At 35.5% G+C, this 22,172-nt stretch overlaps 2 protein-coding genes and 1 non-coding gene across 3 annotated transcripts; 1 reads left to right on the top strand and 2 right to left on the bottom strand.

The window, feature by feature from the left end:
* Nucleotides 1-7,573: 7,573 nt before the first annotated feature.
* Nucleotides 7,574-15,884, top strand: LOC125213297 (uncharacterized; the record flags this gene model as incomplete). The annotated part of the gene is made up of 5 exons (XM_089066533.1): nt 7,574-7,706; nt 8,107-8,183; nt 8,289-10,226; nt 14,616-14,784; nt 15,138-15,884. Coding segments are annotated over 5 exons (2,895 nt in total), but the record flags the coding sequence as incomplete, so codon positions are not given.
* Nucleotides 15,885-16,389: 505 nt separating this feature from the next.
* LOC125213298 (UDP-glucuronic acid decarboxylase 1-like) lies at nt 16,390-19,875 on the bottom strand. Its single transcript, XM_048113760.2, has 7 exons — nt 19,154-19,875; nt 18,418-18,565; nt 18,266-18,345; nt 17,801-17,884; nt 17,506-17,580; nt 16,891-16,983; nt 16,390-16,796 (listed from the first exon to the last, which is right to left on the bottom strand). The coding sequence occupies exons 1-7, from the start codon at nt 19,724-19,726 to the stop codon at nt 16,587-16,589; spliced, it is 1,263 nt and encodes a 420-aa protein (XP_047969717.1). The 5' UTR covers nt 19,727-19,875; the 3' UTR covers nt 16,390-16,586.
* Nucleotides 19,876-21,434: 1,559 nt separating this feature from the next.
* Nucleotides 21,435-21,508, bottom strand: TRNAR-UCG (transfer RNA arginine (anticodon UCG)). Its single transcript has one exon. It is a non-coding gene; the product is annotated as a tRNA-Arg (tRNA).
* Between the last annotated feature and the right edge of the window lie 664 nt (nt 21,509-22,172).

Genomic DNA, 22,172 nt, shown 5'->3' with positions numbered 1-22,172 from the left:
AATTGTACTAACTTTCCCTGTTTTCAGATTCTGATTACTTTCCCAGTTTGATTAAAAACTGAAACAAACACAAGAATTTAAAATTTAAGGAATCAGATTACTTTCCCAGACAGAATCCTGGCAACCAAACATGGCCTTGGAAGAAAATAGAACGAACAAGTATGTTCACGTAATAAGGATAGAAAAGAGTGAAAGCGGCTCATTGCGAGATAATAAAGTAGAAAGGTGCAAATTCCCCATTAACTTCAAAGGTGGTCTCAAAAGGTCTTGGTACAATAAACGAAAAAGGAGCAAAACCATGAAAGGAAACGACAACGTAAGTAAAGGTTCTAGAATTCAAAACATGGGGAAACGAAATTAATTAATCACATATGCCACGTCACATTAGTCAACAAGTTTGACTTTTCAAACCTCCAACGCAAACCTAGACTTGACTCGGTCAAAGGAACTTATGCAATAAATTCATCTATCAATTAATTCGCTTTTCCCACGTCATCCATAATAAATTTTAGGGCTCTAAAATTAGGGTTCTAAATTACGAGATGTTACATTATATGTTGCCTAGCATAATTATTTATACTCCGAGCTTTGTTTCACTAAAGGCGAAGAGGATTCACAATGTTCACTCAAAGTGTTTATTAGTTAGGAGTTATTTTTGTAATAGTTAAGTATTCGCATTGTAATAGTTCTAAGCAAGTTTTAATAAATTATTTTTTTGCTAAATCTAGTCATACATTAGAGTTCTGAGCTCAATTCACTATAACGTGCCTTAAATTAAAATTTGATAATGACATATTAATACTAATTGAATTTACGGAAGAAAACATTATAAGGGTACTATGGTATATCCAAAATTTAGTGTGATTGATGGCCATGCACTAGAAATATTATGGTTCAATTTTGTAAAGATAATATCACTATCAAGCAAATTACATGTACTTAACAGATAATATATGGAAGATCAACCCAATGAAAAGGGCCTTATATATGAAAATATGGGAATATAATTTTCTATACAATTTTTGAAATCATGGAAATATCTAAACTAAGGAAATCTCATAAACCTAATTTGAGGTACAATTTAGGGTGTGCCGAAATAAGACGTCATTGCCTTCAATTTTGTTTTTCAATTGTTACTTTTATCTTTTGTATAAAACAATGATTTATCTCCACGTAGAATTATGGATGAACATCTTTGAAAGACTCCTGATTAAAAGTATCGATTAGTTTCCGTTGGCATTTACCGATGGATTACCAAAGGATTTACCATTGGTAATATTTCTGACGTCATTTCCAATGGTGTAGTGACGAAGTTTGACATTTTATTTTACCAACGGAGAATTCTGTGGGTAAAGTTATAATTTTTTAATAACTAGTATCGTCACCCGTGCTATGCACGAGACATAAGATTTTCTATTTCAAATAATGAAGATAAATTCTAAGATGAGTTGATTAAAAAAAGAAGAGGTTGAGGAGAATATAATGATGTTGATAGTTAAGAATATGTGGTAATTAAAATAAGTATTCATAACATTATAAACAATTAAAAGCATTATAAATAATACTAACAAAAAGAGAAATGTGCTTTTCTCAACCCACTTTGAAATGAAACATTTCAAATTCGACAGACGATTTTATACAATTTTAATTTTTGATATGAGTGGAGTAAATTAAAATAAAACAAATGACAAATAGGAAATGGACAACTAAGGATTAAAGAGTATGTGTCAATTAGAATATGATATACGAACAAAGGATGTGACTAAGAATAAAGAGGAAAAAACATATTATTTATTAGTTTGAAATTCGTGAAAAAAATTACAGTAAAATTGTCAAAAGTAGCTTGATATTACATGCCAATAACTTAATTGACTTTTTGGAAGTTTACAATTTCTCATTTAAATTTAAAAGGTGCGAAATAAAATGACCTCTATGTAAGTTTAGTCATTTCTTTTATGCACCCGTTTTGGAACAATGATAACTAATAGTTAAAGTAGAAGAGTAAAGTTTGAGAGAAAATTTTCTCTCTTACTTTATTCTCACCACTTTAACTATTTATTACTTCATTCGTTCCAACTAAGTTGAGACATAACTTTTGGTCATTTGAAAACTAGGAGAGAGGAATAAAGTAGGAAAGATAAAGAAAGAGTAACTTGATATTTTGTTTTATGTTAAAAAGATAAATAAATCAACTTAGTTGGGACATCCCAAAGTGGAATATGACTCAACTTAATTGGGACAGAGGAGGTACAATTTTTCCAAAATGAGTGCAAAAATAAGTGACTCAAGTAAGGTGAAATGAAGCGATTACATTTCAAAATATCAAGTTTATATCATTAAAGATATTTGGTAAGAGCATCCACAGTGCCGGCCAGCCGACCGGCTAGCCGATTCGCGGCGCTGGCCGATCGGCTAGCTGAACTATTGCGATCGGCCAGCGGCGAATCGGCTAGAAAATCGGCGTGGGCTAGCCGATGCGCTAGCCGCCATTGTGGCGTGCCGATCGGCCAGCGATCGGCCATCGCCTATTTTCGTTTTTTTTTTGTTTTTTTTTGAAAACCTATATATACGCGATTTTAGTTTCATTTTCATTTGCACCACTTGTGTTAACGAGTTTTCTCTCTCTCTAACTTTCTGTACAAGAGCATCATTGAGCGATGAGTAACGCGGGTGGTAGTGGTGTGGATGCTGAGGAGTATGAACAGCAGATGAACGAGGCTATGTAGGCCTACATGAACCGCGAGATGGAGCGGTACATGCGACGGGTGGAACAGCAGGCGGTACCTCGCCCTCCACCGGTTGTCCACCACCAAGCAGTGATTGATTGGGACCACGTAGCTGCACATCAACGGCTATATGACGACTACTTTTCAGAGAACCCGCGGTTTCCCGCACACATGTTCAGGCGCCGTTTTAGAATGCGCAGGGAGTTGTTTATGTGTATCGTTAACGCTTTGAAGCGTCGATATCTGTGTTTCCGCTTCAGGCACAATGCGGCTGGCAGACCCGACCACACCCCTATCCAAAAGTGCACGTCGGCAATCAGGCAGTTGGCCTACGGAGGCGCGGCAGACATGTGGGATGAGTACCTCCACATCGGTGAGACGACTTCTCTGCAATGTCTGAAGTTTTTTTGTCAGGGCGTGATAAATATTTTCGGTGAGCAGTACCTTCGCAGCCCTATCCCCAAGATTGTCAGGATCTGATGCAGATGCACGGAGAGCAACACGGGTTCCCCGGATGTTAGGCAGCATAGATTGTATGCATTGGGAGTGGAAGAACTGTCCGACTGCCTGGAAGGGGGCCTACACGACCGACTACAAGTCAAAGAATCCCACGATGATCCTCGAGGCCGTAGCTGATTACCGGCTGTGGATCTGTCATGCATATTTTGGGGTGGCTTGGTCGAACAACGACCTCAACGTCCTGAACTCGTCGCCTCTCTTCAACGAGAAGTGTCAGGGCATCGGTCCAGCCGTCTCATTTGTTGACAACGGCAACCGCCATGATATGGGCTACTACTTGGCGGATGGGATATACCCTAGGTGGCCTGTCTTTGTGAAGACGATCAGGCACGCAAGTGATGAAAAGAAGGCCTACTTTGCGGAACGGCAGGAGTCGGCGCGCAAGGACGTGGAGCGCGCATTTGGTGTGCTCCAGTCTCGATGGGCGGCAATTAAAGGTCCAACGCGCTTGTGGAATGTCAAATGCGTTTCCCAAATTATGTACGCCTACATTATCCTGCACAACATGATCGTCGAAGACGAAGGCGTACAACTCAGTAGTTGGGCCAATGACGATGAAGCCGATCCAAGCCACGGGACGACCACTCCTAGCGTACGACGTGGGTACCTCTCGATGAAGTCGGCCGCTTCAAAGCGTATGCCGACATGCCCCAAGTGGATGCTCATATTCAACTCCAAAAGGATATAATTGAAGAGTTGTGGGCACGGAGGACTGCACGGCAATAGTTTTTTTTCTTTATTATGTAATTTTTTTTAAATCTATGTACTTTTGTTTTTATCTATGTACTTTTTTTTAATGCAATTACTGGATTTTCTCGTATATGTCTCGTAAATTTAATTCCGTAATTTAATCGTAATTTTAATTCCGTAAAAATATAGTATTTTTTTAATTATTTTTATTGCGGCTGACCTAAATCTGATGTGGCAGGGAAATTTTTAGTGCTGCTGACGTGATAGGGAGAGAGAGTGGCTGGCCTATTGCCATTGTGGATGCTCTAAAGTTGGTAAAATCCTAATTGGAGGCTTGCTTATAAGTCATAAAGTTTACAGAGGTGACAAGTTTGAGATTATCTGTGATATTCGTCTTCAACCGTTTTGCATTTATTAAATTTAGTCAACGCATATGTCTTTCGCAAAGTATTATATGATTATATTATGTATTTTGCGTGATAAAAATGCGTAGGATAATTAATTATTTCTGAATTTGAATCTGCTAACTATACTAGTGTAACCATATTCTATTAAATTAAGTTATTTAGAATGATTTAATTAGATTATTCCCAGGGCACCAATTGAAATAACCAAACCATTTTATAGAAGGGGGAAAACAAATGTTCAAACGCCGTCGTTCCCTCATAGTCAAGTTAGAAAAATCATCCACAAAATATATAAATACAATAAGATTGTATCATGACGATCCTTAGAATTCATCTTCTAATGCATATATCTCCTTTCTTCCTATTTTTATAAGTGAGATATAATTAGACAAATTAATCCTATGGTTGCTTCTAATTGCTTGTCAGTAGAAACAGTATAGATTGATAATGTATTTATTATTGTATTACATTCATTGCCAAAAAATGACAAAGAAATCCTACTATACAATAACTAAATTAGACTTTGAAATAAATACTAAAATAATTCAAATAAATCACTTACACTTTCTATTTGTTGGATGCAGTTACATACTTTAATAATCCTACTCACATATATTCTCTCTCTCTCTCACACACACACACACCAAATATTTTGTATGTATTCTAAGCACATTTATTTTTTTCACTCTCTCTATATCTAACTCTAAGCTTGATATTTCGAGTTGCATACAAGAGATCAATATTTGCAGTGGTTAGTTTCTCTCTTATCATTTGGCAATATCTGCTCATCAATTCTTTTTCTTTACTGATAAATTTTATTTTTTGTTTGTGTTACGAATCATATATAATCAGATTAAATTGAAAAATTCATCATCTATTCAAGAAAATGGAGGGAGCTCGCCTCACAAGGTCGAAAAGCTTTTCATCTTTTGAAGGTATATTTATCTTATACTCTACTCTTTACAAATTAAATTTATAGAGCTTTTGATCTTAACGTATATATAAATGTGTGTTATATTACATGAATTCGATGCATGCTCTTTTCAATTTGTATTTAATCTTTTTTTCTAATTTGGGGGAAATGAGGAGTGCTGTTAATTCCTGCGAATGATTTTCATCTTCTTTGTTTTTCTTGTTCGGAAATTTATTTTTTATCTTGTTTGTTAGAAATAGAAATTGATGGTTTTTTATTAGTAATAAAAAAAAAGTGTAATAGACGTCAAAATGCAATCAATGTGTTTTCCCTATCAATTTTAGCGATATAATAGTATGTTCCATGTTGTTCAATCTCATATTTTGCTGCATGTTATGTGGACTAATTAATGTCCATTAAAATAACTAGCCAATAGGCTTTATGGAATTAAAATACACGCACCAATATATTTGTGCTTTAAGTCATAATATATTAAAATTATTATGTTATATATCTATATGTTTATTTGAGTTGGACCAAACATATGAAAATAACTAAATTTTTTTTTTGAAAATTGTATAGTACTTTAATCTGCCCCAGATAATAATCCTTAAATTAATTCTAGGATTTTGCTTAGGTGACAATTGTTGAGCTATATATTCATTTTATGAGATACTGCTTATTTTCTTTGGTTCACTTGAACATTTTTATATTTTTGGTTTCACAAAAAACCCAATGAAATCTAAATTATATAAAAACTAACCCAAGTCGAAAAAAATTAAACGTTTGTTTGAAATTTTTATTTCGATTCAAATTTGTTCCAACCTACTGTATTCAAATATTTTTTAGATCATATACATAATCCCAAACCGAATTCCATCATAATCCAACGATGGAACTTTTTCTATAACTATCCCAACAAATTTAATTACACGACGATCCTGAGTTATCCACAGGATATCACTTTTCTAATTGAATTACATTATCTATTAATTAATTACATATTTATAAGTAGATAAATTTATGACTCCTATTATCTATGTTGTCTAATGGGATGCTCTGTGGACAAACTAAAGAACAATTAATTTATAGTACTAACTAACTAAATTCACAATCAAATGGACATGTTTCTAATTAATTAATTCAAGGATTAATTTTCAAACTTAACATAATATCAACACTTCAGAATGTTTTCATGTGCATATAATATTTGGTGGCTTACAAAGTAGAGAGGTCGATCCATGCATATGTTGTCACTTTAATTATTTGATTATTTGAGTTCTAGGTTTTAACTAGATTTCAATTAATAAACAGTAGACACTACTGAAGAAATAATTAAGCCTAAAGTTATGGATTTAATAGAGAATTTAAGAGTTAACTACCTGTTGTCCGAACCGAATTACTTATGTGCAAATAATATTATTTTCGGAGTGTGTAAATTATGGTATGATACTCGTTAATTAAAGAAATTCATCCTTGCTTATTGTTGAGAATTAAATCATGATGAATATTTTGGCACGTTTGTGTATGGCAGTAACGCAACAACGATTATTATGATTATTGTGATACTATTGATTGATTTAAGTGTTTATTTTCAGCTTAATTTTTGTAATTATATTATACTATATTATACTCTTTTTTTGATAAAATACAACAACACTCTCATTTGTTCATGGATTAATATACAGTTCACTCGCATCGTTTTAGTATTCTATACAAAATATCCAAATCGTATTATAATTTGTTTGGGGGACATTTTTACTAAAAATTAACACTGATTAGTTTTATAAAATTATTTGAAGGTCGTGCCATTTTCTCTAAAAAGACATAATTGAATTTATACCCTGATTTTATCATACCCGACCGCAATAATTTTGTAGACAAATCTATTTTCTTTGATTAGCTTACCTATTTTTGTTTGATTAGCTTTTCCAAAAAACACGAGTACCCAATATTAATAATAAAAACAACTTATTAAATCACATTCAAAGAATTAAAGTGTTCAAAAAAGAAAATAGTAATAGTCGTCGGACTCAATACTTAAAACATGACAAACATTAAGAATTTGTAAAACAAAACTTAATTTTTTTTGTTCTAATCAATGAGAAAATATTTGATTTTTAAATTATTAATGGGCTTGGGCCCGTATTTCTAATTAGTTCTTATTTTCCAAAAGCCCAATTCTTCAAAATTCGTAGTTCATCAAAAATAAACTTTTTTTTTTAGAAAAAAAAAATAAAATCTTGGCTTCTTCACCAAAAAAAAAGCAGTCTCTCTCTCTCTAGTTTTGGTTTATTGCAGTAGTGTAATGCGCGATAATTGATTACCGCAATCGTCCTGCTTTTGATAAAAGTTCTGTTGAAGTACTGAAACAAGTACACTTTAGTATAATTGCATCTCAATTATCGCTTGGATTTCTGCAATCGCTGTGCCTATCTGTATGTTTTGACGGTAGCATTGATTGTTTTCATACCCGCAGATTTAGCCTATTGGTTGAGATTCTATCGCAATTTGCTAGTACATTACTGTATTTACATTTTTAAAGCTGTTTGGTTGAGCTTCGTTGCTCGTTTTAATCGATGGTGAACTGTACTAGCTGAATCAGACACTTTCTATGTTTACGCACATAATCACATACACACACAATGGCCGCTCGCGTGAATTTATGATAGGTTCAGGTAGATGAAGCATTTATGAGATTGGATTTTTGTTGGAGGATTATTTATTGTTTACATTTTTCAATTTTCAGTTTTCCAGGAATTTTGTGATGGTTTGTGAATTGTTTTATATAGGAATTTGTGATGTAGTACTTGAATTAGTGATGCTGTTCTAATTTGAACTTTTTATGCAGGACTTCATCAGTTTCAGAAGCATAGAGTGTCCCCGGATTCTGGCTCGCATAACAATGCAAGCATTAGGAATGATGTGGTTAGTTCTGCAGCTATTTTCTTTATAATTATGTAAAATTTGATTGTTAAATGATATGTATTGATTTGTTTGGTTATGTTTTGATAATTTTATGTTACCTAGCAGTCGTTGGAGATCAGGGAGAGCTCCTTTGTGCGAGCTGCCGACAGGCCATCATCGAATATACTGGCGGAAAGACAATGCAAAGAAACTGAACCAAAGACACGATCTCTGGGTGGCATTGCTAGGTTAATACGTCTTGGAGGGTTGTCTTCCCTGTGGAGCGCACATAGACAGAAAAAGAGGTTGTTTGAAAGCTATATGCTGAATAATACCGCAATTAACATTGAACCGACGAGACGGCTGTATGATTCCCAATCTAGTAGGGGATGCCCGAAGAAGCAGCAAGAATTCAAGGATGTCTATGAGGATCTGGAAGCATCATCCTTTGTAAATGGATACTGTTCACCAAGACGGAGCTCAAGCTCAATGCTTTCTAAAGACGATATGACACTCATTCAACAGAATCTTAATTCCAAACGTCTTACCTATGATGACACCATCAGTGAGAAGTTTTATGTCTCAGAACATCTGGGTGGCTCCTTAGACATGCTAGACTCAATGATGCAAGATGGTAGAAAAAAGAATTCCTCTGGAAATCTTGTGCATGATGAATGGGGCACTTCTAGCAGTTCTCTTGGTAGCCCTACATCTCTTTTGAACCCTCCAAATTCTGTGAAGTATGGACATGGAAAATCAAGGAGAGAAGATAGAGATATAACAGGTAAACACGGCACCAATTATTATCCAAACAGAGATGATGGTCTGCTACTTGATCCTCACTATCAGCACAGAGCTCGTAGTACTGGCAAAAGGTCAGATATTGAATCGAAGGAGAAGAATAAGAAAAGCACCCCCCAAACACCAATTGTTCTCCTAAAGCCTAACCCTGGAGATATGAAGGATGAAAATGGCTCATCACCTTATCATTCACAAAATTATTTCCCCAACACTGCAGAAGTGACAGGACACCCTTTTGTTGCAAGTGTCAAAGAATTATCATGGAGAAAGACAAAAGCATTTTTTGAAGCAGAATTTTCAGATCATGTTTCTGAAAAGGCTAGAACTGAAGAATCTAGGAAAATAGCTAAAAAAGTTACAAGGCGACTGATAGATGTTTTTGACAAGAATGAGGCTGCAATAAAGTCTGGGTTCAGAGGATATTCATTATATGAGTGTATATTTGGTCCTAAAGAAAGTGATACTGACAGTGGGTTGGAGATGTTTAAATGGCCGTCCAAAAGTTCCTTAGTTGATTACAGTAAAAAGGATAACCATGCATCTTCTAGGTCTGTAAATGAGGAGGCCAAAGTGAGACTTGCAGAGAGGTGGAAGATAACTCACAAATATCAAGATTTAGAAATAGTTGGTGAGGGTAGCACACTAGGTGAAATGCTTTCCGCACCTGATGGAGAAAGAAGGTCCAGATCAAACAAAACATTGATCAGTGATAATGGAAGTTCCATACAAAATGGTCTTTCAGGTCCGATATGTGGCGGTGGTTCAAAGAATAAAACTGAAAGATCTAGATCGAGATCTCTTCCACCAATAGGTGGGAGCATTCGTGGAAGATTTACATGTCATAATATTCTGGATAATGAGAAATGTTTATCGCAAAGAAATCCCATAAGCCATGGTACAAGTAAGGTGATTAAGCAGTATCCAAGTCACAAAGACCACTTCTCATCTCAATCTTCAAAATTCAGTGGCGAGAAGCCTCTGCCCTGTCTGCCCATCTCCATTGAGGAGAGAGACTCTTCAGTAGAAGCTAGGTTAGAGATTCAAATGGAAGCAAATGTAAAGGACTTACCTTACCAGCAACTAACGTTTCAGATCGAAGAAAAAGATAAGTGCAGTGCTTGTGATGTACCTGAGATAATGGCTGCTGAACATGGAATCACAACCCTGGTTTCCAAAACTTCTCTGTTGCATCCAAGTGAAACTTCAGTGGAGAATGAAAGCTCAAGCCCTACTGCTCATGGTCAAAAGGTATTCTGCCTTCAGGTCTAGATCTTTTCACTTTTTTCCTTTGGGGGCTTGACTATCGCATAAAATGTTGCTTTGCCTCTTATACTTTGTTTTTAGTTCTTTCATCAGAGTTTTTGAAGCCATGTGATCCCTCCTATTCAATACTACTGCATTCCTATTTTCTCTGCTTTTCCTTGATTGCATTATTTTGCTTTCTCTATGCCTGTCATTCATCTATGATCTATCTACAAACTTTATTTTATAAAATCATGTGTATGCTGTTTATGTTATAAAATCATCCTGCTCCGATGAATGTTATGATCTATAATTGTAGCTGATTTTATTGGTGGTAAATCTTGATCCATTTGTTGGGACGAGTCCAATATTTTATGAAATATGCAACACCTATCCACATCTATCAATATGATCTATGCTGCTCAGTGCTCCTGGAATAGGTCAAAATATAGCTACTGTATTGGTCTAAATGTGTGGGAAAACTGATGCCTATTTTGCTGCTTCTGTTTGTGCTTGTGGAGGCCCTTAATGCTGTACGATTTTTGGGTTCACAAATAGTTACGTTTACCATTGATGGTTCACCTTTTTCCAGTTATAAACTGGTAGTTATAACTAGTTGTACAAGTTGGATCTTCTTACAAATATATGCCAAATAATCATAGATTATGACCTTTATTGGCCTGCATTGAATCCATATTATTCTCCAGACACCCTAAACGAAAAAGGCGTATAATCCGTGAGCTTGAGTCATGCTTGTAGCCAAGCATGATGTATAAGAAACACAAAAACTTCATAAGCTATTTGCATTTAGTATTTGTATGCTTACTAACTAGGTATAAAAGAATTCTTCGTTAACCTAACTGGAATGGCTAATTCCAAAGAAACAAGGTTGACCGCTGTGCAACTTCATTTTCTTGATTGATGCCACTTCTTGGGGTGGTTTAGTTCATGAAGAGACACATCCAAGAAGTAGGCTTTAACAGTTATATATCAATATATGCTATAGTACACAATATTGTGGAAGGATGATGATGAAAGAGCCGCTTCATGATATATACTCTTAAAATGAATGCACAAATTGGAAATCCTTAACACATGAGCAAATGTTGTGCCCTCAGCTCCAACATAGATATCCAGTGGAAGAGGAAAGTTTCCAAACGCTTTTGGGGGAGGGACACAACCCCCCATGGCCTCACCACATAAAGAGAGACACACTTCCTTTTGTGCCTCTCCAATCATATTTTTTATAACTCTTTTACAACTGGTTTCATAGATCTATCTTATAATTACCTATTATCTTGTAAGTTGTTTTGGCTTCTTCGCCTTAGGTATCTTCATTTTATTTTATTTTTACCAAACACAAGAAAAACCTCCACATCTGTATTTCACTTGTTTTTACTTGAATTCCTTGCATCATCAAAATAAGACCTGTTTGATTTGATCCCAAGTTTTTTACACATCGATAACGTAAAATGAAATAAAATGATTTTTTGGGAGATCTTGAAATTTTATTGATGGACCAAACTGAATTAGGAAACAATCGTAAACTTTCTCCCGTTATATCAGAAGCTCTGTCTAGTGTAAAGCTGGATTATCCACTATAATTTCCCGATGAAATGTGCATCCACGATATACTCTATTTATATTTAATAAAAGTGTGCTTTATTCCTAAAATACCAATCAAATAATAACTACAAATCATTTTTAATCAATCATTTGATTCGATTGATTTCCTTTCTTCTTTGGTATTGATCCAAAAGGGGAAAAAATGCTACTAAATTTTTAAAATCTTACTCCAATTCTAATTCTCAACAATCTTGCTCGTAAGGTTCTAATGTCGTAATGACACTTTGTGGTGAATCATGATCTCATATCTTCGCCCCATGAAGAGGTTGAGAATGGGAAGGACGGGGGTTGATTTGGGATTCTAGTGGTGATTGAAGTTCACATTGTGCCAAGTCAACTAAGTCCACATGGGTTTAGACTTTAGAGCGGATGTGCAAAAGTGAACCCACACAGTGTGCATCGGAAATACAGTGGACTTGTGCATTGCGAGATACAAATGTGTCAACATATTCATCCATCGCGCCAAGTTGTTTGGTGTTCACAAGGGACTTATATGGGTTAGCATAAGGTTTTAGGACTTTAGAGATCGTGTTCATGTTGTATTGGGAAAATGACCCAACATCCATCGAAGGGTTTCACCTCCACAATGGCAATGGACAAGATAAACTACTTTACCCGATATATTCATTGAATGGGGTTCGACATGAGTGGAACACCTCGATAAAAGGAAAGAATCATTTGACCCAACATAGACGATCGAATTTGAATGTGTCGGGGTAGTATGTGGCAACACTTTTCTAGTTGGTTGTAGTGGGCAAGAACGCAATGTTGGTAACCCCTAGAATTGTTTGATGATGAAATAGTTGAGTTGGCATCTTTCCGATGCAATCTAAATCATTAAAAAGAATATAATCTATCCCTAACTATCATTCTTCAAATTTTAGTCAAGTGCTTTTATGACCTTCCCTCCCTTCGTTAGTATTATGAATGTGTGAGCATAGGCAAGCAAACAAATAAATTTTGACTCAAGCAAACAACCGAAGTTCAATGTTTGTGGGTACTATGTGATACAAAACTCTAGGTGGTTATGTTGGTTAGACCATCATGTCGGGTCCCTAATAGACTCTAGGTGGTTATGTTGGTTAGACCATCATGTCGGGTCCCTAATAGACTCTAGGTGGTTATGTTGGTTAGACCATCATGTCGGGTCCCTAATAGTCGCTCGAACTAGTTAACCAACATCTTGTTGATGCAATCTAACTCTTCCCAAAGAATAGTTAGGGATAGATTATATTCCTAATTATAATCCTCCAAATATAACTAATAAATCAATTAATCAACTGGTTTTATGATCTTCTTTTCCTTTATTGTACATCCAAAAGGAATGTTTTTTTTTAAATTTTATTTCTATCATTAAAATACTCTTCTTCTACATGACCATATATTGCTTTTGCTCCTTGAAAGCTCATTTTTGAATGGTTAAACTGACTATATACACTTAAAATTACTTTCGTATATATGTTGATTTTGACATAAAACACTACATGAGATAAGAAAATTCTCCAAAACTGTCGATATGGTACAACTTTCTTGTACGCATATTTATGCCGTTTGTGTTAGATATCTAAGAACATTGGTTTTGAGTATAAATACAGTTATGTGCCTATACTGATTGACACGTGGTGGTGCGTCGTTGCCCATGTTGTAGTCTTATATATACTTTTGCTTAAGACGTGTGATAGGTATATTGTGGCTTACATGATACTGTACAATGATTCAGGGGGGTTGTCGGAAGCAGTATTATTGCTGTTGTTCCTAGTAAGATTTTGCAGCGAGAATTCAGAAGTAGTTTATATATTTATGATTATCTTTTCTTCGCTTTAGGGGAGGTTGTCAGAAGATGCATCATTGCTGTTCTTCTTGCAAGTTTAGTCACCTTTAAAATAATCTTCTTGTATGCTTTCATAAATACGTACATATATATATTGCATTAATAGAATAGCAATTGCATTAGTTATGTTTTAGGAACAAGTAACTCATAGGTGGTTATTATTTTTTTTGTCTTTTTTTTAAAAAATTTTCTCTAATACAAAGTCTGACGGTGAAATTTTTAATTTTGTCATAACTGGTTTTCAAGTTTGTGAGATATATATGCCATTTTTTGCCACACTTCTATAGATGGCATTTTTTGCCACATGTATATATATGCCATTTTTTGCCACATTTCTTAAAGTGGAAATATCTGCTGATGCTGAAATATTAAAATTACAAAGATGCTAGTACTTCTTTTGAGAAATATTATCATTAACTGTATTGCTTTTTTATTCTGAGGAAAGTCACCAACTACATAATTGCTACTTTTGCAAATTTGTGATGCAGAAAATGGTATACTAGTTTAATTCACCTACTAAAGAAACTTGATGGCATGCAATCTCTGAGATTAATTTTTGATACTCTAAATAAATGATAAATTATCTGTTATTTTTACTTGCCATTTTTACTTTGTTTCTAGCCACCTCATTTTCATGCATATGATACTCATCAAAGTGTAAGCGATTTGGTCACATCTACCATCTCTAAAATTACATGATATTGCTAATGATCAGATGTAACTATAGATGTCCGATGGCTTTTGTGCATGTATAGTTGCTACGGAGTATGAAATAAGACTTGCACATCAACCTTACATTCTCTATTCATTATTCTTACATTCTTAGCAACGGTTCTCATCAATTTTCTCATGATGCATTTTCTTTGGCTACATGCTGATGGGAATGCCTATTCTTAAGCTCTGTCAAGGTTCTGGTAATTGAAGTTCACTCGTTTTGTTTGGTGCTGTTTTAGGAAATGCACCAAGAAGTTACTGATGACCATCTTGGAATTGAGGCAGTTTCTTCGAAAAGCTCCAAAGATGCTGATTATGCTAGTCCAGTCTCAATTCTCAAGACTCCATTTGTTTGGAAAGCATCATCTTGTTCAGAAAATTCTGGGAGAGTCAGTACTGAAGTCATTGGTATGAACTTTATCATTCTTTGCTTATGTTATGTAATGGGAAGAAGTTCGTTTTCTGTGTGTCCTTGCAAGTTGCAATAGGTAATCAATTAGCAAAAGATAACGTTTTCTAGCCATATATATAACTATGCTTGAGATCTTAACAGCGAATGACTAATGTTAAATCTGTTTCTTCCGTTGACGCATTGAACATGTGTGCCCGACCTCGTTTCCATATCATTGCTTTTCAAGAAATTGTTTTGACATACTATTTATTTCAACATTAATTGTGCTCTTAACATGTTGCAATATACTGTAGTAGTTTTTCATGGGACACGCGGTCATGATGATCCTGTGAATTCCTTTTTTTAACAGAGCTACAGATGCAACTACACCTCCTGAAGATGGAATATGATGCTTATGATAATACATTGATTCATACTCCCATCGGGAAATACTCTATGAGAACTGAAGGCTGGGAGGCCTATTATACTCTTGATGTGCTAACCCAAACAGGCCTCCAAGAATTTGGCTTCGATTTGTTTAAAATATTATGGCATATCCCAGATTGCCCTCTGGACACCGGGTTGTTTGACATCCTTGAGGAGAAATACCACTACGAGGTAGCTGTGTCGAGACCAGAGAGGATGTTGCTATTCGACAGAATCAACTCAGCACTCTCACAGATTTTCCTGAAGCACGTTGATGTACATCCCTGGGTGATGTCAAAATTGGCAGGATCACTGCTGCTAACAAGGCGGAAGGAACGAGCCATAAGCACTGTTGAGAAGCTTATTAGCCAAGAAGAATCTGCAAACGGGCTGCAGAGAGCCGAGAGAAAACTTGATTGGGAGATGCACTGGCAAGATCCCGTGGAAGAGATCGCCTTAACAGGTAATGAGATCGCGGATCTATTGATCGATGACTTGTTAAGCGAGTTTCTATTCGACTAATGGTGATGGTTTAGTGCAGAATGAATTGGTCTGTCTGTTACAGTTTATATATTTCAAATCTTGATGACTAATTTCTAGTGAGCGAGTGAAACTCTTCTTTTGAACTAATTAAGAATTCTATGTTGTTTTCGGCTTCATTGGATGAGAAAGAAAGCATTGCCCTCTTTAACTTTAACTGTTTTGGTTTGTATATTGGTAAATTAGACTGGTGCTTTCATCACTAGTATTTTGATTTGGTCAAATTGTAAAAAAGCATGAATTATGGTCAAATTCTAATCTATTTTGCAACTATAAAAATCAATTGAAACAGTCATGAAGTTTTGATTTGTTTACAATTATTACACAGCAATAAATTTTGGTCGCCTATGTGTAGTATGTTATTGTTTTCCAACTAAAGGACATTTTTTGCATAAACAGGCGATATCGTTTAACTTGCCACTAGTGATGTCTGCATATGATTGTTCTTCGCTACCACTAGATATAATTTCATCAAAAAAAAGTTACATCATTGCGAACAAATCATAGTTTTTCAAGCTGATTTTTAAATCATTTTATATTCCAATATTTGAACATCTTTTACAATTAATTGTTGAAAACGACCTATATATGCACATGGGGTCATAGAATTGAGAAAAAAGAAACAAAACAAGTTTAAAGCATTTTCAACACGACAATTGCAAAAGAATATATAACCTATATAAATCTGTGTATTGAATTCAAAATTCCAGTATATATTAGCAGAAAATTTTCAAAACTGAGAAATAATGGGAACTACAAACGTGACATATTGCTGCTAAATATGAAGTTTCTCAGTGTAAAATCGATGAATTTATAATCGCAATGTGGTTTCGTTCTATACATCATACCGTTCTCATTTGTTTCCCTTCCCTTCATCCTCGTTCAAGATGCGGTTTCTGAAATCATTAACCATCCGAGGCAATCCATCTCGTAGCGAAACTTTGGGCTCCCAGTTGAGAAGATCCTTTGCTTTGGTTATATCTGGTTTCCTCTTGTGTGGATCATCAGCAGTGTTCGGTCTGAACTCAATCGAGGCACTCGGATCAATGGTTTCTTTCACCACCTATTGTTTCAGAAACAAAAAAACAACTCAATTATGCAGAAATCTAATCCTCTACAGAAAATATAGAAAAATGTCATTGACGACCAGGACAAACCTCAGCAAGCTCTAACATGGTGAACTCTCCCGGATTACCCAAATTAAACGGGCCTACGTGCTCGCTTTCCATCAAAGCCACCAATCCATCGACCTGACATCCATAAATGGATACATACATCATATATATATATACACATGGATCTGATTTTCAAAGCACATTGAGCAAATGCAAGGTTACTTCATCTCCATAATCTTCCTTACCATAATATGTAAAACCTTCTTGATTATAGTTCAGGGTCTTTTAAAACAAAATCGAACATATAAGGGGGGCGCTTATAGTACGGATATAAGAGGAGGAGAAGAAGGTTTGGTATATTTCTTGGTACTGGTTGGGGATTGAGAGAGACAAATATATATACTAGAGGTTTCGTCATAGAACACAGTATGTGTTAATATCGACAGAAGAATAAAAGTAATAAACAAATCAGTGCCTTAAGATCTCTAACTTTAACTTATTTCAACACTTAATATGATTTAAAATTTTGTAGCAACCACTAGACTTTTCAGATGAGACTGAACCGATCTATCTAATGTGCTGCGGAACTTTTTTGACTAGCTATATATCAAAGAGCAATCAATTAAGGTGGTGCCAAATCGAGAAGCCATTACATACCAAGTCTGATACATATTGGAAGCTTCGTGTTTGCTTCCCATCCCCATAGACTGTCATTGGTTGTTTCCGTATAGCCTGCATAAGAAAGCTGAGACCATAAGAATCTGATATCAACATTAAAGGGATAAACACATATTCTCCAAACTATCATTCTTATAGGAATAGGAGTATGTTTTTCCGCAAAAAATAGCTTTTAATGCATAATGTCCAGACTAAAGATTTCCAAACAAACGATTTTTAGCTTTATACTTTTTCCAAAATCACCCCACCCAGAACAGTGGTTCTCTAGACAAACCTGTGAAACAAAGTTGCTGACAACACGCCCATCATCCAGACACATCCGAGGTCCATATGTATTAAAAATACGTGCAATGCGCACCTGTTAACACAATAAAGATTATTAGACAGAATTGCACAAGTCAAACCAGGAAAAAATGCAAATCTTTACTAAGGGATACTATAACAAGATGCCAAGACATCCCTCTTCTTAGAGAGCACATACAAAAACACGAAAGAGTTGGAGAAAAAGAATGCCCTTTGGGGTTTAGTTCATTTCCCAGTCTCTAAACTCGCATTATTACTGCTTTTTATCAATAGAGTTGTCCTAGTTTCCATGTGACTTGGAGACAATAGCTCTGATCCCATTCACCTAACAAAACTAACCATGGGGAATATGGTAACACCAGCATTCATAAAAAGCAACATATTAGTGTTGAATAATTGAACATATCAGGATTCAGAATGTTATCATGCATACTACCTCAACACCAGCACCTCTGTGATAGTCCATAGCTAAGGTTTCAGCTGTCCGTTTCCCTTCGTCGTAGCAACTCCTCACACCTGACCAATCATCAAATCAGATCAATGCAGCCGAAAACCCACAATTCGCAGTATGCAATGATTTTCACTAACCAATTGGGTTCACATGTCCCCAATATGTCTCCTTCTGTGGATGCTCAAGAGGATCACCATAAACCTCACTGGTACTAGTGAGAAGAAACCTCGCACCTATCCTCTTCGCAAGACCCAACATATTAAGGGTCCCCATCACATTTGTCTTGTAATCACACGTCAAGGATCTCAACCAATTTCAAACACAGTAAAATCGAGGTAAAAGAAACACATCATGCATTCAACCAAAAGCAAAAGCATAGCAACCTCAAAAACAAATTGAACAAACAAATACAAGGCACGCATAATTTTCACAGTAATCGCTGATCTAAGCTGGATTTAAACTCATAATTTTCACAGTAATCTATTGTACAAAAGAAAAAACATAGCAACCTAAAACACAAATTGAACACCTAAACACATAATTTTCACAGTAATCGTTGATCTAAGCTGGAATTAAACACATCATTTTCACATATTTTCACAGTAATCTAATCAATCAAAAGCAAAAACATATCAACCTAAAACACAAATTGAACACACAAAATACGTATAATTTTCACAGTAATCGTTGATCTAAGCTGGAATTTAACTCATAATTTTCACAGTAATCAATTCAATCAAAAGCAAAAACATACCTAAAACATAATTAAAGACACAAACACACTTTAATTTTCAAGCAATCGTTGATCTAAGCTGGAATCAAACTGAAAGATCCAAAATTTAGTATAATCCCCAAACCACAGTGACAGGATATGATAGTCTTGACAGGGTTATACTTATAATGCACGGGCGAAGCAGGGCACGCCAAATGGTAGATCTGATCCACCTCAAGCAGAATCGGCTCAACAACATCATGCCTAATCAGCTCAAACCTCGAATTCCCAAACAAATGCACCACATTCTCCTTCCTGCCAGTGAAGAAATTATCAATCACGATCACATCATCCCCTCTCGCAACGAGCTTATCCACCAAATGGCTCCCGACGAAGCCCGCGCCGCCGGTGACGACGATCCGCTTCCTCCGCCGCCCAATCCCGACGGGAACCCTGCCCACGCCCTTGGCGAACTTGTTATAATTGTAATTGGCGGAGAAATCGGAGAGGGAGTCGGCTGAAATGCGATCGGGCGGGGGGGAGAGGGCGGAAGGACGGAAGAGGAAGAAGGTGGAGCCAATGAGGATGCCGAGGAGGATGAAGAGGAGGCGCTGCTCGCGGAGGAGGTAGGAGAGGGAGCGGGGGAGGGATCGGGGGTGCTTGAGGGATTTGGGGGAGTAGGGGGACTCTTCGTCTTTGCGGGAGGAGGTGGATTGCTTGTGCAAGTGCTTCATTGTGGGGGATCGTTGAGATTGCTCATTTCATGTGTTTGATTGATGTTGCCATTGAAGGAAGAAGATGGAAGAAGTGTTGTGTTTTTGGAGTGATTTCAGATTTGATTGCGAGAGAGAGAGAGGGAGCATTTACATTTCCCATGTTTGTATTCCTATTTGGGCCTACCTTTTACGGATCCGGCTCCGGATCTTATATTTCTATGTTAACTAACGTCATTTTAGTTTTTCTACATAAAATAATACTGTACTAAGATACCATTGTGTGATTATTTTAGTCACGAGGGATTAGCTATAATTAATTAGAGCACTCCCAATGGGTCGGCGTTAAATCCGGCGAAAAATCGCCGATTATCGCCGGATTATCGCCGGGCGTTGGAGTGAATTCGGCGATAATTCGGCGATAAAACTCCCTTATTATCGCCAACTCCCTTATTATCGCCGATTTATCGCCGAATCATCGCCGCCCACTGTGGGCGCGATTCGGCGATAAATCGGCGAAATTTTTTTTTTTTTTTTAAATCTTTGTTTTTTATGATTTTTATTTGTAGTTTTTTTTTAAATCTTTGTTTTTTATGGTTTTTATTTGTAGTTTTTTTTTTCTCGTTGTATTATATTTTCCAATGATTAATACAACGATGAATTGTTCATTATAAATCTATTTATTAAACACATTTGTAGGGAAAATTAAACAATATTAAAAATGATGATGTAAAAATGAAATGTTGAGTTAGGGAGAAATAAGGGAGAAACCATTGGAGCAGTTGGCTAAAAGTTGGCTAAAAACTGGGGATAAATTTTGGTGCTGATGTGGCAGGAGTTAGGGAGAAATAAGGGAGTTTTTAGGGAGAGCATTGGGAGTACTCTTATCCTTTTATTATCCATCTAAGATTAAGTTGTGGGTTGAATTTCATGAACCAAATACACTACAAATTTAATCCGGGATACAATTTTGCAAACTGAACACACCCTAAATTTCTCAAGATTATTATAGCATAATTTACAGTTGTAGGCACTGTACATCGTAATTTATGGTATGCATTCAAATTTTATTTTGATATAACGTGGTATATAAAAATTAAGTCATTATCGTACATTCGTACCAAAAATCATGATATTATGGAAATTTGATATGTTCAATATGATAAGTTTCGTATTTCGATATATTTCCTGACCCATCTTGCTCACACTTGAAATTTCAATTTTGAATCTATTACTAGAATTTAGTACTCCATCATTAAAAAAAAAAAAGCTTTGGAACTAAATTTCAATCTTAAAACACATGCTCCCTCCGTCAGAGTCAAATTTGTGATTTTGGTCCGTTACACAATAAAAGTCATATTTCACTTTTACTATAAATGGTAAGTAAGTCTTACATTCCGCACTTTACTCATATTTTATTACTAAAACTAGACATTATATTCCACTAACTTCTAGTAATTCACTATTTTTTACATTTCTTAAAACTCGTGCTCACATCAAATATGATTCGTATTATGAGACGGAGGGAGTAGTATTTTTGGCACACACCCGCGGGCAGACACAACACTATAGAATGAATTCATCAATTTTAATGACTTTGAATTTACTTGTTGGGCTACACCCATTACTAAGGTAAGAGAAAGAAAAAAAAGGCCCATTAAGAAATAAAAAAGAAAAAACGCAATTGGGCCCAAGGCCTAATTACCTAAAGAAATTAGAAACAATAAAACGACCACAGTGGGAGTCGAACCCACGACCTTCTGATCCGAAGTCAGACGCGCTAATCCACTGCGCTATGCGGTCCTTTGTTTTACAATATATTTTCGTGACTCAAATATTTACATCATGAAACACTCCAAAATTTTGTTTTGGTCCACGAACTTGAATTTTCCCACCAACGAGGGGATCTAACTACAACTCATTTTTCACTACATCACATTAGATTTTGTTACCAGAAAAATGATAATACTAATATAATTATAAAGTTCCTAGAAGGTAAATATGATTTTCTATCTCATTTTAATTTAGCCAGATTTTGTCGTCGGTGGAAAAGTACAACAATTATTTAAGTTTTTGATATTATATACCAAATTTAAAGTTTGTGAGAGAAAATAAACTTTTGAAAAGTTTTCTGATATTAGGTGTCAATACCTCAATATTTAATAGTACTATAAAAATTATACAAAAATTCTAAATAATTTTAACAGTAGTAATAAAAATAAGATTAATATTGTGAGCTATATTGTCAAAATACAACCACAAATGAATAAATCGTGTATTTGACTCAAACGAATTTGAATACACATCACACTTTTGTTTTCAACATCATGCATTAATTAGTGAGTACTCCGTATATTTTATGTGGCGTATAAAAAACCTATAAATATACTAATATTACTCCATTGACACCTCATAAATGTGAGTACATATATGTATATATATAGATGGTATTTCAAAATTTGCATTG

Source organism: Salvia hispanica, chromosome 3, assembly GCF_029641045.1.
Source record: "Salvia hispanica isolate PSC_SH4W2 chromosome 3, Shi_PSC_v1, whole genome shotgun sequence".
In the NCBI taxonomy this organism is placed as follows: Eukaryota; Viridiplantae; Streptophyta; class Magnoliopsida; order Lamiales; family Lamiaceae; genus Salvia; species Salvia hispanica.
This window is presented reverse-complemented; position numbering and strand designations above follow the sequence as displayed.

Excerpts from the sequence above, each read along its gene's own strand:
- LOC125213298 (XM_048113760.2), bottom strand. The coding sequence starts at position 19,726 with ATGAAGCACTTGCACAAGCAATCCACCTCCTCCCGCAAAGACGAAGAG. Across the intron at positions 18,566-19,153 it reads ATAACCCTGTCAAGACTATC|AAGACAAATGTGATGGGGAC; the intron begins ATATCCTGTCAC and ends ACGTGTGATTAC. Across the intron at positions 16,797-16,890 it reads CCATGTTAGAGCTTGCTGAG|GTGGTGAAAGAAACCATTGA; the intron begins GTTTGTCCTGGT and ends CTGAAACAATAG.